Source organism: Mytilus galloprovincialis, chromosome 10, assembly GCF_965363235.1.
Source record: "Mytilus galloprovincialis chromosome 10, xbMytGall1.hap1.1, whole genome shotgun sequence".
NCBI classification, from domain to species: domain Eukaryota; kingdom Metazoa; phylum Mollusca; class Bivalvia; order Mytilida; family Mytilidae; genus Mytilus; species Mytilus galloprovincialis.
In genome coordinates, this window is record NC_134847.1 from 75049588 (window position 1) to 75063276 (window position 13689).

A 13689-nucleotide genomic window follows, 5' to 3' on the forward strand; every position below is an offset into this window, starting at 1 on the left:
AGGGTAACACTAAATGTCCCCATTGCCTACAGCGGGACATACAGAAGGATTGGTTGTCAAGGGTAACACTTAATGTCCCCATTGCCTACAGCGGGACATACAGAAGGATTGGTTGTCAAGGGTAACACTAAATGTCCCCATTGCCTACAGCGGGACATACAGAAGGATGGGTTGTCAAGGGTAACACTAAATGTCCCCATTGTCTACAGCGGGACATACAGAAGGATGGGTTGTCAAGGGTAACACTAAATGTCCCCATTGCCTACAGCGGGACATACAGAAGGATGGGTTGTCAAGGGTAACACTAAATGTCCCCATTGCCTACAGCGGGACATACAGAAGGATGGGTTGTCAAGGGTAACACTAAATGTCCCCATTGCCTACAGAGGGACATACAGAAGGATGGGTTGTCAAGGGTAACACTAAATGTCCCCATTGCCTACAGCGGGACATACAGAAGGATGGGTTGTCAAGGGTAACACTAAATGTCCCCATTGCCTACAGCGGGGCATAACAACTAATGGAATTCTAAATTTACAAAAATATCAAGGATCTTGTAAAAGGAATTTAACACTATATTAAATCACTCATCATTTAAATTTTGCATATTGTGTTAAACTATTTTCCTAGTCTAATCACATAAAACATCTGGTGAGTCAATGTACTAAATAAGAAGCAAAATGATTCTAACAGTGACAAAGAGATAGTTTAGCAAATATATACAAGAACACACCTTTCAAATAGGATATTCAAAACTAAACAAAGTTGACACCCTTGATCTTTCTCCCTTATTGCAGGATTTGAATTGCTTTTAAAGGCAATAGTTTCGGAAACAGAGCCAAAAACAAGGTCAAGGGGAATTCTGAAAATCATATGGAATCTGTAAGGAGCACATGTTTTACCACAAGCTCATATATAATATCAGATGACATATATCGGGCAACCAATGTTGCATTGTATAAAACTACAAGACAATTGCTGGTTAAACTATTGCAAAGAAACTGTCATCTTAACAGGGAACATTGCTTATTTAAACTAAAGTACATAATAGACAAATACATGTTAAAATCTTTATGTCAATACATTTCAAAAGACAAATCCATCAAAATTATTCAGCTAAGTTTAATGACAAATAAAAGGTTCATGCTTAATAATTGAATACTTTAAAAAACATGCAACTGTCCTACAATAGAAAGTGTTTAGTTAACACTGAAAATTAGCTATCATTAATTAATCTGTGTATATTTTTTTCCTTCACTCACGTTTTTTATCAGCATCTCCTTTTTTATCCTTGTCTTTCTCTCCCTTAACAGGTTTAGTGGCTGATCTTGTTGATCCTCCTGTCCCTATATAACACACATAATATTTTACACAATTTCCAGTCTCTAAATTATTATAAACTTTATCCTGAAGTAGGACAGACGGACAGACGGACAGACGGACAGACGGACAGACAAACAGACGAACAAACGAATGAAAGGACGCACAGACCAGAAAACATAATGCCCAAAAATTGGGCATAAAAATACAATTTAAAAGAAAATAATATATTTAAAAGGAAGTAAATTATATACAAACGTTAAAATCACAACATGATCGTATGAATTAATTTGTTGTAAACAGCATTATTTCTCAACATAAGACATAGTAAATGGTAGAAAATACCTGGTCGACTGCTAGTAGGTAGGCCTAAAATATTCTTTGTAACAGCATCAAACGTAAAAGTTCTCCAAGCAAATGCCAAGTCATGTGACAACATCTCCGACAGGCCATCCTTTAGTGTGTGGTATAATGCTTGGTTAAATATCTGAAATCATTGAAACATAATTAAATCAAATTAAATTCATAAAAACTATTTAATTATATCAAATGATTGCTGATTCCTTAAAGTATGATTGACAGCAGAAATTTTTTATCACCAAATTAAGCTATTGGACCCAACAAAGACTTGTTGCAAGGTTTCTTGAATGTGAAACTTTATTCAAAAGACTACTGTAATAAAATTGTACAAGGAAATAATTAGTTTAGATTTTGTTCATACTTTGTTAACACTTAAAAATAGTTCTAGTTTGCAGATGTTTAATGTAGATTATGATGTTACATATGTACTACAAAATAGTTTTCAATGGAAATGACTATCTGTATCAACGCTGAAAATATATATTGAATCAAAAAACTTTCCAAGATAAAATAAAAATTCTAACATCATTTTTCATTGATTTTGTAATGTTGAAATGTTTTAAAAAAATAATAATAAAATGGCATTATTTTTGTTCCATTCATGTAATACAAACCTGGAAATGATGTTGTTTTGACATGGTTTTGTCATATCTGTATGGACAGTGACAGGTGACTAACTCCTCCCCTTGTCCCACCCATGTAATACAAACCTGGAAATGATGTTGTTTTGACATGGTTTTGTCATATCTGTATGGACAGTGACAGGTGACTAGCTCCTCCCCTTGTCCCACCCATTTAATACAAACCTGGAAATGATGTTGTTTTGACATGGTTTTGTCATATCTGTATGGACAGTGACAGGTGACTAGCTCCTCCCCTTGTCCCACCCATTTAATACAAACCTGGAAATGATGTTGTTTTGACATGGTTTTGTCATATCTGTATGGACAGTGACAGGTGACTAGCTCCTCCCCTTGTCCCACCCATTTAATACAAACCTGGAAATGATGTTGTTTTGACATGGTTTTGTCATATCTGTATGGACAGTGACAGGTGACTAGCTCCTCCCCTTGTCCCACCCATTTAATACAAACCTGGAAATGTTGTTTTGACATGGTTTTGTCATATCTGTATGGACAGTGACAGGTGACCAACTCCTTCCCTTGTCCCACCCATTTAATACAAACCTGGAAATGATGCTGTTTTGACATGGTTTTGTCATATCTGTATGGACAGTGACAGGTGACTAACTCCTCCCCTTGTCCCACCCATTTAATACACACCTGGAAATGATATTGTTTTGACATGGTTTTGTCATATCTGTATGGACAGTGACAGGTGACTAGCTCCTCCCCTTGTCCCACCCATTTAATGCAAACCTGGAAATGATGTTGTTTTGACATGGTTTTGTCATATCTGTATGGACAGTGACAGGTGACTAACTCCTCCCCTTGTCCCACCCATTTAATACAAACCTGGAAATGATGTTGTTTTGACATGGTTTTGTCATATCTGTATGGACAGTGACAGGTGACCAACTCCTCCCAGTTCTGTTTAAATCCCTCTGGGTCACTAAACGAGTTAATACATTTTCCTATACAGTTGATAACCTGGGTGGCATTGTCAACAAATCTACAGCTTTCCTACAAAAAGATATGGCATAGATCAGAAAATACCTGTGGCTTAGATTTAGGTTTGTTGTGAGACCATTTGTTTACAAAATAAACAGTTATCAAAAAGCGTAATGGATTTTTTTTATCAAATTAAATTGTTAAAAGACCTCATCATTTTATAAAAAGGTTGGTTAGACGTGTGCCTTGTAAAATACAAAATCAATAACTTGCTGAAAATGTTCAATTGTAACTCATAAATGTGAATAAAAAGACAACAACTACAATTTATTTCACAAGCAATGGTGTATTTTTAACACCTTTTTCAATACACATATATCTGTACCTTTCTGAGTTCTTTCATAACAGATTCTTCATCTCCAAATACAAATGGAATAGTAGAACACAGATGTACTGTATGTCCAAGAGGAGATGACATCATGAATCTGAGTACATGGCGTCTGAAAACAAATGGAATTGTAAAACAAAGGGGAATTTTGTGTTCAGTAGGAGAAAACATCATAAATTTAGGAAAATCATAAAGAAAAGGGATTTTCTGTATGATAGATATCACAAGACATTCAAAACTTATATTTGAATGGTTTTACACTAGTCATTTTTGGGCCCTTTATAGCTTGCTGTTTGGTATGAACTAAGGCTCCATGTTGAAGACCATACTTTGACCTATAATGGTTTACTTTTACAAATTTTGTCTTAAATGGAGAGTTGTCTCATTGGCACTCGTATCACATCTTCTTATATCTATCAATAACATGGCAACTGAACGAACACAGAAGATGATTCATCGAGTGGATCCCCTATTTAAACTAGATGTGTCAAAGCTTCACGAATGGCCCCATCCCAAAAAGTTGAAAAATCTGCAATTTCAATAACACATATGGACACAAAATCTGTGTAACTGTGATTTTCAATAATTTATCAAAGTCCAAAGCCCGTAATTTCAGCAAAAATTAGCGGAGCGGAACGAAACTTAAACTTGATCTGTAACTCATCGTGAGTAACTCACATACCAAAAATCAGTCCTATATCTGAAAGCGTTTAGAAAAAAAAGTCTGTATAATTGTGATTTTCATCAATTTATCAAAGTCCAAAGCCTGTAATTAAAGCAAAATTTAGCGGAGCGGAACGAAACTTAAAATTGATCTGTAACTCATCATGGTTAACTCACATACCAAAAATCAGCCCAATATCTGAAGGCGTTTAGAAAAAAACTCTGTATAATGGTTTGTTGCGGAATGACGGAATGACGAAATGACGGAATTTCGGAATTACGGAATTACGGAATTTCGGAATTGCGGAATTTTAGAATTTCGGACAAGGGTAAAACTATATGGCACCGACAACTTCATTGTGGGGCCATAAAAATGCCTTCTGAAGTTATCACTACCTAACATTTCAACAGAAAATAAAAATTGCAATAATTAATCTTTATAAGCATTTATCTATTGTGACAAAGTTTTAACTTACCCTGGTGGAAGGCTAAGAACAGCTGCTCTGTTACCAGTGGTGCGTAGACGAAGTATTGGCTGTCCTGTCACCAAACTTTTCCAGGAGTACGGTTCAGCAACCAATGTACCTGGTGTGACTGGAGGGGGTGGGGCTGGGGTTCTACCAACTACTGATCCTATAATGTAATACATTTTTGACATAATTTATATGGTTATACAATAACTTGAGAAAGGGGAAGGGGTTGAACATAGAATATTTGATACTAAAATATAGAATTTAGTGAAAGTTTGACCATATCCTGACTCTGATAAAAAAATATTCACACAATCAGGGTTTATTTCAAAATTAATCAATTTTTTGATGATCACTTAGAAGATTTGATAAACTTATTATGTGATTAACTATATATCTGCTTAAACTGTGAAAATATTCAATTCTTTAAAATGATATAAAGAAGTTCCTGTACTCATTTAGAAATCTTGTCAATATGAATTCCTCTACACCAATCTAAACAACAATGAGTTCTTTTATCTTCATTTTATAATATAGTAAAGAGTGAAAAAGGTACACTGAGAGGGTCCCTCTTTCCAAGTTACTACTCTTTTCCAGTTACAAGACAGACATTCTTACCTTCCACATTAGCACTTGTAAATATAAGATCCTCTGATAGCATTAAAATAATATTTACTGGTTAAAATTTATGTGCATTGCTATTCTAATGTGTTTCACAAAACATTCATAAGAAGAAATATTAATATACTGTTAACCAACTAATTTTAGCAGATACTTTATTTCACGTTTAACCCTTTCTATTCAACTTCAAGCTTTACTTCTACAACTTTTCAATTCACATATTGTAGCAAGATAAGAAAAGATCTAATATTCGCTGTATTTTTCTACTTGTAAAGGTTGGTGAAAATTAGTCAGTTTACAGTAATTATTCACCAGATAAAACTTGAGTACATCTACTAACAGAGCAAACAAAAAGTATTTAATAACAAAGTTCCTAAAGACCCCTAAGGTACTTTAGATGTTTATGTACTAGAAATTAGCAGTCCTTTTTCCATCAATTTCCATTATCTTTCAGAAGAAATATAAAAGATTTAGCTTTTAATAATTTTCTTTAAATAGACCTTACTGTAAAGCTTGACTTTGTTTTTAGTGTTTTTCCTAATAAAATTTAATTAAAAAATTTCTTCTGAGCAACATATTAGAGGCTTGAAATGACTACTAAAATCCTACCATCAATGGTTAGATCTGTCATATTTGTAGTATCTTTTTCCAGATCTGGTTTATCTCCCCTTTTTCCTGCTGTGTGTGGTTTTTTTGGTTCATCGACAGCTAAGGGTGGTGGCTCATGTAATCGTGAAATGGCAGAGAACAAAATCACTATGTCTGTTGGCTTCAAGTTGTCAACAACTTTAGTATGGTTAAGGTAAAATAGTAAATGCCCAAAACTAAAGACAGATTGAAAATAAATTCTTATACACTTGCATTTCACCAGCATTGGCTACTTGTAACTACAAATTCATGAAATTTCCTTATGAAGTAATTCAAAGTCATGATGCATTGATAATTCAATTAATTGATCAATCACTAGATGAATACTCTTTTCTACAATAGAATTCTTAGATAAGTTATTCTGTAATTCAATTGCATTTTCACTTCAACATGTTGACAGGTATGCCATGTTAATTCATTATACATGTTGATGTTCAAGATTTCCTTATTATTATCAATACAAGCTTAAAAGGATACACAAGTAGTTTGGTGACCTGTCGTCTCCTGAAGACTGAAAAATAAAACAAGAACACTACATAAAGATTAATACTAATAATACTACAAAATTCTAAAACTAACACAAACATTTACTGTTATTTCTATTGTCAATATCTTTTTAATGTAACCAAACAGAAAACAAAAGTTAAAATATTTATTTTATTTACTACTATCACTGTTAAAACAAATCTATATCACCTTTGTTAGGTTAATAACATGCTAAACATAGTCACCATAACCAGCAGATTTATAATTAACCATCATGCACATTATAAAAATAAGAACCTTTACATAAAGAGGGTATAGTCTAAATATAACTAGGTATTATAACCCACACTGAAATAGAAAGTTCAGCACATTACACCTGGTTATTTCTTTATATATTCTACTTTATATACTTCTGGTTTCCGTTTTTGCTACGTTATTTCTACAAAGAATTGAAACAGAAGCCACAAATTCACAATTTAACTCTAGTTGGTGAGTTAAATTCCTAAATAACTTTATAAGACAGAATATATTAGCTAAGAAAGATTTCATTATTGCTCTTCTTTCATTGTATTAAATGTGTACTTTTTTCTATTTTGAAAGGTCAACATTTAATATAGAAGACTTATATATTTTCAAAATTTCTTTTCAGTCTTATGATAACTCAGTACAACTATTATATGCTCAAATGAAAACCAAATTGAAGAATAAAATTGAGATCGACAAAATAAAAGTAAGTTCTCTTCAGAAATATCTTAACTATCTATTAGAACAAATGTGTGGCTTCTGACAATTCTTTCTTTTGTATATCTAGCATACATAGACCATATACTACACAAGCCGCAGGACACATGCTAAGTCAGTGTTTGTGTACTGTGTAATCAATAAGCCAATAGTACCTTAATTAGACATATTCTAAGGTACAGGGGTTATCTACTCTTATTCCTAATTCTAAACTACAATTATTAACTTTAAAAATTGGGATCAACAAATAATTTAAATCAAAGCCAAAGGACTTGAAACCTCTCTCTATATCAAAGTTATTCGTAAGTGTATCATTATTTTTTCCTAATTTCTACAGGTCCATTGTTGTTAAAAAAAAATAAACATTAAAAATAATAAAATTGAAAGACGATTTGACATGCTGTTAGATTGAATGGTATCATTCTGAAGTACCTCAACCGTTTAGAAGAAATATTATATGGAGGTATAATTCCCCCTCAAATATTATACTGGATATCCGGAGAGGGAGTAAGTTGATACAATGAACTAAAGAATATACAACATCAAGCCCCTGCCCCCACACCACTGCACAGTCAGCTACTTATATATATACATAACTAAATCTCCTTATTTTACCAACACAGTGAGATTTCCTACAAATCAACAAGGAACATTGATCACATATGATTTTTTTAATTATTTAACTATCAAGCAGACTCTTCATTTGTAGTCAATACTTATTAATATACTGGTTCAAAAATGAATACCAAAATGTCTTTCTGAGAACTATTTTTTTTTATAAATTTTGTATGCAAATGAGAAAATTATCTCATTATAATTATGTTCGAATTTTAAATTAATTCCTGAGAATAATTTTCTATTTTGCAATTTGCTTAGTGTGAACATACATGTAATGTCTAAGACATGCATCTATACTATTTCCTAACTATACATGCTGTTAGATCTTCTAGTCACAAGATTAGAACTAACATTCAAAGCCTTAAGTCCTAACATAGAAAAAACCTAATTGTTTTTCAAACATTGAATTACAACAGACATAATAAAATACTAACAAGCTTAATAATTTTTGTTTCTTCTTCTAAACACATGAATGACCATAAAAAAGATAATAAACGATTTATTTTTTTTTCTGATTTGGGATTATCTCCCCTATGCAGTGATGTGTTGCCAGGGAAATACTCACACTGTGTAGGTTAGTGGGAGACGGTGCAGAGTGTGTAGGTGTTTGCGATGTCTTTGAAGAAGACGTATTTACCCCGGCCGCAGTGGGTGCTCCCTTCTTGTCTCCCTTTCCAATGGGAGCCACAGATGGTGTAACATTCTGAAAATGAAGCTGATTATGATAATGTCAAGCACATGTTTTGGATTTTAAGCAATGTGATTGGTCAATTGTCATGCTTGTTGAATGGATTCCATGACAACATGCTAGCATGCAAAAGGCTGATCAAGACAATTTTGTTGATTAATTTGAAATTAAGATTAAGTTATCACACAAATTAAATGAATTTCAAAACAGCAACCATCACCAAGTTACGTTATTACTTTTATTATTTAAATCTCAAACACAATATGGTTACTATTTCAATTTAAACTTTCTGAAGTAAATATGTCCTATCATTTCTTTCTCAAAGCAAAATATTAATCTCGCTTCACTGTTTATACACACAAAAATTAAAATCTATCAAAAGACTACCAGAAACTGTCCTGTTCATTCTTTATAAAAGATAGACCAAAAGTAAGTAAAACATAAAACAAAATATTGCAGGATATAATAGCTCGTGCAAAATCAAAATACTAACACAACAAAAAAACAGTGTTCCTACTAAAGTTATTAAAATGAGTCTAAATGCTCCATTGAAAGTTCTTCCTCAACCAACATTAAAATAGTCAAACATTTCACCATAATTATATTAACAACCTATTTATATATGTAAGAAAAATGTCAAAGTGAGCTCCCATTTACTTGTTTTGGATATATTTACCTTATAGGAGTGCTGATATTAACAATCATAAAAATTATTCAATATGTATGATAGAATCCTTTACTTAAGTAAGTTTAACAATAAGTGATTTTTACTGATCAGTCAAAAGAAAATTTAATCAAATTCACATAAAGTTCAGGAATGACAACTATGATAAACTTTCTATAAGTATACCAGTCTGATAATTGAAACACTACATGTATAAGCAATCAAGTTTTGAAAAGTATTTAAACTGAGTTTTTTGATAAAATAATCAAAAGAGATATGGGGACATGACCATGAGTTATCGAACCAAAAATTAAATCTAGTGGTCAACATATGGTTTTCAACAGGAATAAACTATATTTGGCTTCAAGTCTAAAAAGTTGTAAATGAAGTTAACATACTTCTTTTTAAGATATGACATGAACAGTGATTTATAATTACAAAAATCTAATTAAGATGTAGACTAGGTTTTGCACAAGATCATCTCCACAGATTTTTGCAACAATGAGCAATGTTGCACAATGAGTGGAAGACAAAAAATGGTGATAGGTTCATTGCAAGGGATATTATAAAGGGTATGAAGAAAACAGGAACAAATAGTTTGGTTGGTGATTGTATGAAGAACAATCTCTTTAAAGAGCACCAGATACCCTCACACAACTTATAAGTTGGAACACTGTGTTGATACAACAACAATAATAAAAACAAACCTGAAAGTTGTAAACTTTATCTAACTTCTGAATGAAGGAAAAATAAGAGAAAAAAAAAGAATCTACCATTGTTACCTTCTTAAGAGTAGTATTAGGGGTTTCAACGGTGGGAGCAGGATTTCCCGCGACAGAGTTTAACTGTGCGACAGCATCAAGCTATATTCATAAAATTTTATTTAAATGGGAAATAATCAGTTTGTTATGAATTCTTTTAAATATGCATATTTATTTAAATTGAAAAGATTTTAGTTAAATTCAAAATTCAAATTATTACAACCATACAAAAAGCACATCAAACAATAATTTAAAAAAAAATCAAAACAACAAATTGCAAACTTCAAATGTTTTCACCTAAAAAGCTTTTACATTTAAAATTAATATCAGTTAATTAGCCATTAATAGCACAAATATTCAAAAGATGTTTGGCAACACTTACTTTCAAATCTCCATGTTTATGATTGTACTTGTATGTGTTGGGCTTGTGGTAAATATATAATGTTCTACAATGGAGAATAGCTATTATTACAATATTTTAATTAAATTGTATAAACATTCATACACTATCTTGTAAAGAATAATCCTTAGTTCAATGTCTTTCCATATAAATTGATGTCTCAAGTTACCTTGTGATATAGTTATCAGTAAACAACTCTGGTAAAAATGAAGAATTTTTTTCTATGGTCTACCCTTAAAAACACAAAACAATGAATTTCCAGACATAAGAATATATTGTGTCAGATTATAAATATTGTAAATACAGAAATTGCTGTACCACAACATATATCTAAAAACTTACTTAAAACATTTACAAAACTGTTCAAAATCCAACCAAACTTTCTTAGGTTTAGATGCATCATTGTCTGGAGTCTTTTCCTCTTCAGGTTTTTCTTCACCAGTGCCTTCCTCTGCATTAGGGTCAGGAGTTGTGGCATTGGAGTCTGCAGGGGGAGGAGGAGCTAAGCCACCACTCTCAGATGGGGGAGCTGAAATTTAAACAATGGGAAAATTTTATGCTGAAATAACAAACAGATTATGGTATATCATCATTGACTGAATCTAAGGTTGAATTTGCAATACATCTTGACAACAGGTTATAATGGGTTGAAGCTTACCTACATTTACATGTCCTTCTAAAAAAGAAACGTTTTACATCATTTGTTAACTTATAGTTCTTGAAAAACTTATTAATGATCTTCTTTTTATCAATCTTATAAAATAAATGGGCTTTATCTATGTACCTTTTGGTTTTTCCTTTTCATCAGTTTTACTTGATCTTGATTCTGATCGAGCACTCTTTGTTCTTTCTGGCTTTCCAGCTGATCCCTTCTTTGGACCTGGCGATGCCTGTAATAAAATACACCATTATTATCTGAAATCTTAATCATAGGTTATAGATACTCATACAAGATGGCACTCGCAAACGCAAAGCAGAAAAGGATTGATATAAGTTGTAACAACTTGTATCCCAATCCACTATAAATAAATACTAATTTTTTTAGTATTATGAAAAGTACTAAAAGCTACTTTTTTTTTAAATAAATGTTTGACTTTTGAAAATTATCACTCAAATTTGAAAGAGTTTTGAAACTAAAGATATAATTTTTATTTGTCATTCAATTTCCAAAGAAAGTAAAATATTTCATTATTTTCACCTAATTTGGTTTAACTCTTTGTATTTCAAATCTGATTAACATGGTCTTAATAATTGTATCTAACTAAAGCACCAATTGTTAAAAATAAACAAGATAGCCATACACTTTCTGCTATCAGGAAATATAAGAAAGATGTTTCTGTTACCTCACGGCTAGCAATATCCTTATCCCTTTTAGTTCCTGAACTTTTACGTTTTTCTTTTCCAGGAGTAGATGGCTTTTCTACTGGTTCAACAGGTTCCTTGGTAAATAATGTTAATAATCAAAATTGTTATCAAAATATCAGTTATTGTATTAAACTCCCAAATTAATCAAAACATCACAATTCGAAATTACAAGTTATCCTTTTTTTCTTCAGATTATTTCCCCTATACCAGACAATTATTATTAGACATCCAAGGTATAAATAACATAAAATTTAGTTAGTTACATAAATTATGAACATACTGTAAGTATTTATTCAATAACAATATTAATAAATCATATATTAAAGAAACATTGAAAAATCAGACCATTTTGAAATAAATACACCAATTTTTTTGTTATTAAATAAGCTTTTTTTTCAAATTTGTATTTAGCTAAGATGAACAAAAGTGCAAAAGAATTAATTTAAAGTTACTACAGTGTAAATTCCTTTATCATATTTAACAAACCCTGCACTTTATAATAAAGTATTTTCTCAAATGTTCAACAAGAATTTAAAAAAAATTCAACATGCTTTATAAACCTGATTTTTTTTAACCCTCAGCATTCTTATGAAGTCCCTAAAAAAAGAATGCTAACATTCTTGGTTCATTTTTTGGTATTCTCAGTATAATTATAAAGTGGACAATAAATAAGTCTGATTTAAACAACCGATTAGTGACAAGCCACACACCTCCACTGGGACTGGTTCCTCAGGAGGTTTTACAACCTCCTCTACTTTCTTCACCTCTTGTTCTGGAGCATTTTCATCCGTCTCCTCTATAGGGTTGGCTGTTCCCGGTCTGGATCTGGTACCTCCTCTCTCCAGGGAGGACTTTGGACGATGCCTAGAAGACAATGTATGTATAACTACTGCCATTCAAAGGAGTAACATATACATTTATATATCTAAATATGAAATCATCTTTATTAGTGTACTTGTTGGAATCTTCAAGTTGGTTTGTTTATAAAAACTTCTTAAAATACTGAATCATAATTCTGTATCATTTAAATAACTTTAATACCAGAGTGTCAAGTCAAACTTTTGAGATAAATTGTCTTTAGTTCTGTGGTTGTTGTTGTTGGTTCTTGTCTGTCGTATATGTTTTCCACTGATTTGTTATAAATTAGGCCATAAGTTTTCTCTTTTAAATTGGATCACATTTTTTCATATCAGGGCCTTTTATACCTGAATGTACGATGTTGGTTTTTTTAATGGTTAAACTAAGACCATTAATTTTCATAACTAATTCATTTAAACTTTTGTATATAGTTGTATCATTTAAATTTGCACTCATTCCACATCTTTTATTTTGTTGTCTTCTTTTTTTTTAAATTCTATAAATACTAACGTTTCCGTAGGTATTGGAACTGGACTGACTTTGTAGTTAACAAAGGGTGAGGTTATCTCTAAACACTCAATTGGTTTGGGTGGTTCTGGCTCAGCTGTAAGAAACAAAATTATAAACGTCATTTTTTTCAAAGAAATACTTATCTCAAAAGTTTCTTAAAAACAAAGTTAAGAAAAGAAGGAAATTAGAATAAACAAGAATGTGTCGCCAGTACATACATGCCCCATCGGCACTATCATTTTCAATGTTCAATGGATTGTGAAAATGGAGGAAAATCTCTAATTTGGCATTAAAATTAGAAAAATCATATCATAGGGAACATTTGTACTAAGTATTAAGTTGATTGGACTTCAACTTCATAAAAAACTACCTTGACCAAAAACTTTCACCTGAAGCGGGACAGACAAATAAACAAACAGACAGACGAATGGATGAGTGGACACACAGACCATAAAACATAATGCCCATAAATGGGGCATAAAAAATACTTTTCTATGATATGATAAAAATGTATATCTAACCTATATTTGTTAATTTTCTTTAATCAAGAACTTAGT

The 13689-nt window shown here is 31.7% G+C and overlaps 1 protein-coding gene across 8 annotated transcripts in view; it reads right to left on the minus strand.

Annotated features, from left to right (window-relative positions):
* The window catches only part of LOC143048385 (androglobin-like), an 87235-nt gene that overhangs the window by 18529 nt on the left and 55017 nt on the right, over positions 1-13689 (minus strand). For 4 of the 8 annotated variants that reach the window (XM_076222057.1, XM_076222055.1, XM_076222058.1 and 1 more), the window contains 16 exons: positions 13133-13226; positions 12475-12628; positions 11743-11838; positions 11184-11289; positions 10742-10928; positions 10382-10445; positions 10021-10101; positions 8452-8589; positions 6519-6552; positions 6003-6179; positions 5391-5423; positions 4779-4935; positions 3637-3751; positions 3156-3323; positions 1666-1807; positions 1263-1346 (listed from right to left, as the gene is read on the minus strand). In XM_076222057.1, coding sequence (XP_076078172.1) covers positions 1263-1346; positions 1666-1807; positions 3156-3323; positions 3637-3751; positions 4779-4935; positions 5391-5423; positions 6003-6179; positions 6519-6552; positions 8452-8589; positions 10021-10101; positions 10382-10445; positions 10742-10928; positions 11184-11289; positions 11743-11838; positions 12475-12628; positions 13133-13226 — 1830 coding nt within the window. Of the gene's footprint in view, positions 1-1262; positions 1347-1665; positions 1808-3155; positions 3324-3636; positions 3752-4778; positions 4936-5390; positions 5424-6002; positions 6180-6518; positions 6553-8451; positions 8602-9945; positions 9973-10020; positions 10102-10381; positions 10446-10741; positions 10929-11183; positions 11290-11742; positions 11839-12474; positions 12629-13132; positions 13227-13689 lie in introns of all 8 variants that reach the window. The other 4 variants (XM_076222060.1, XM_076222052.1, XM_076222054.1 and 1 more) reach the window with 4 other exon arrangements.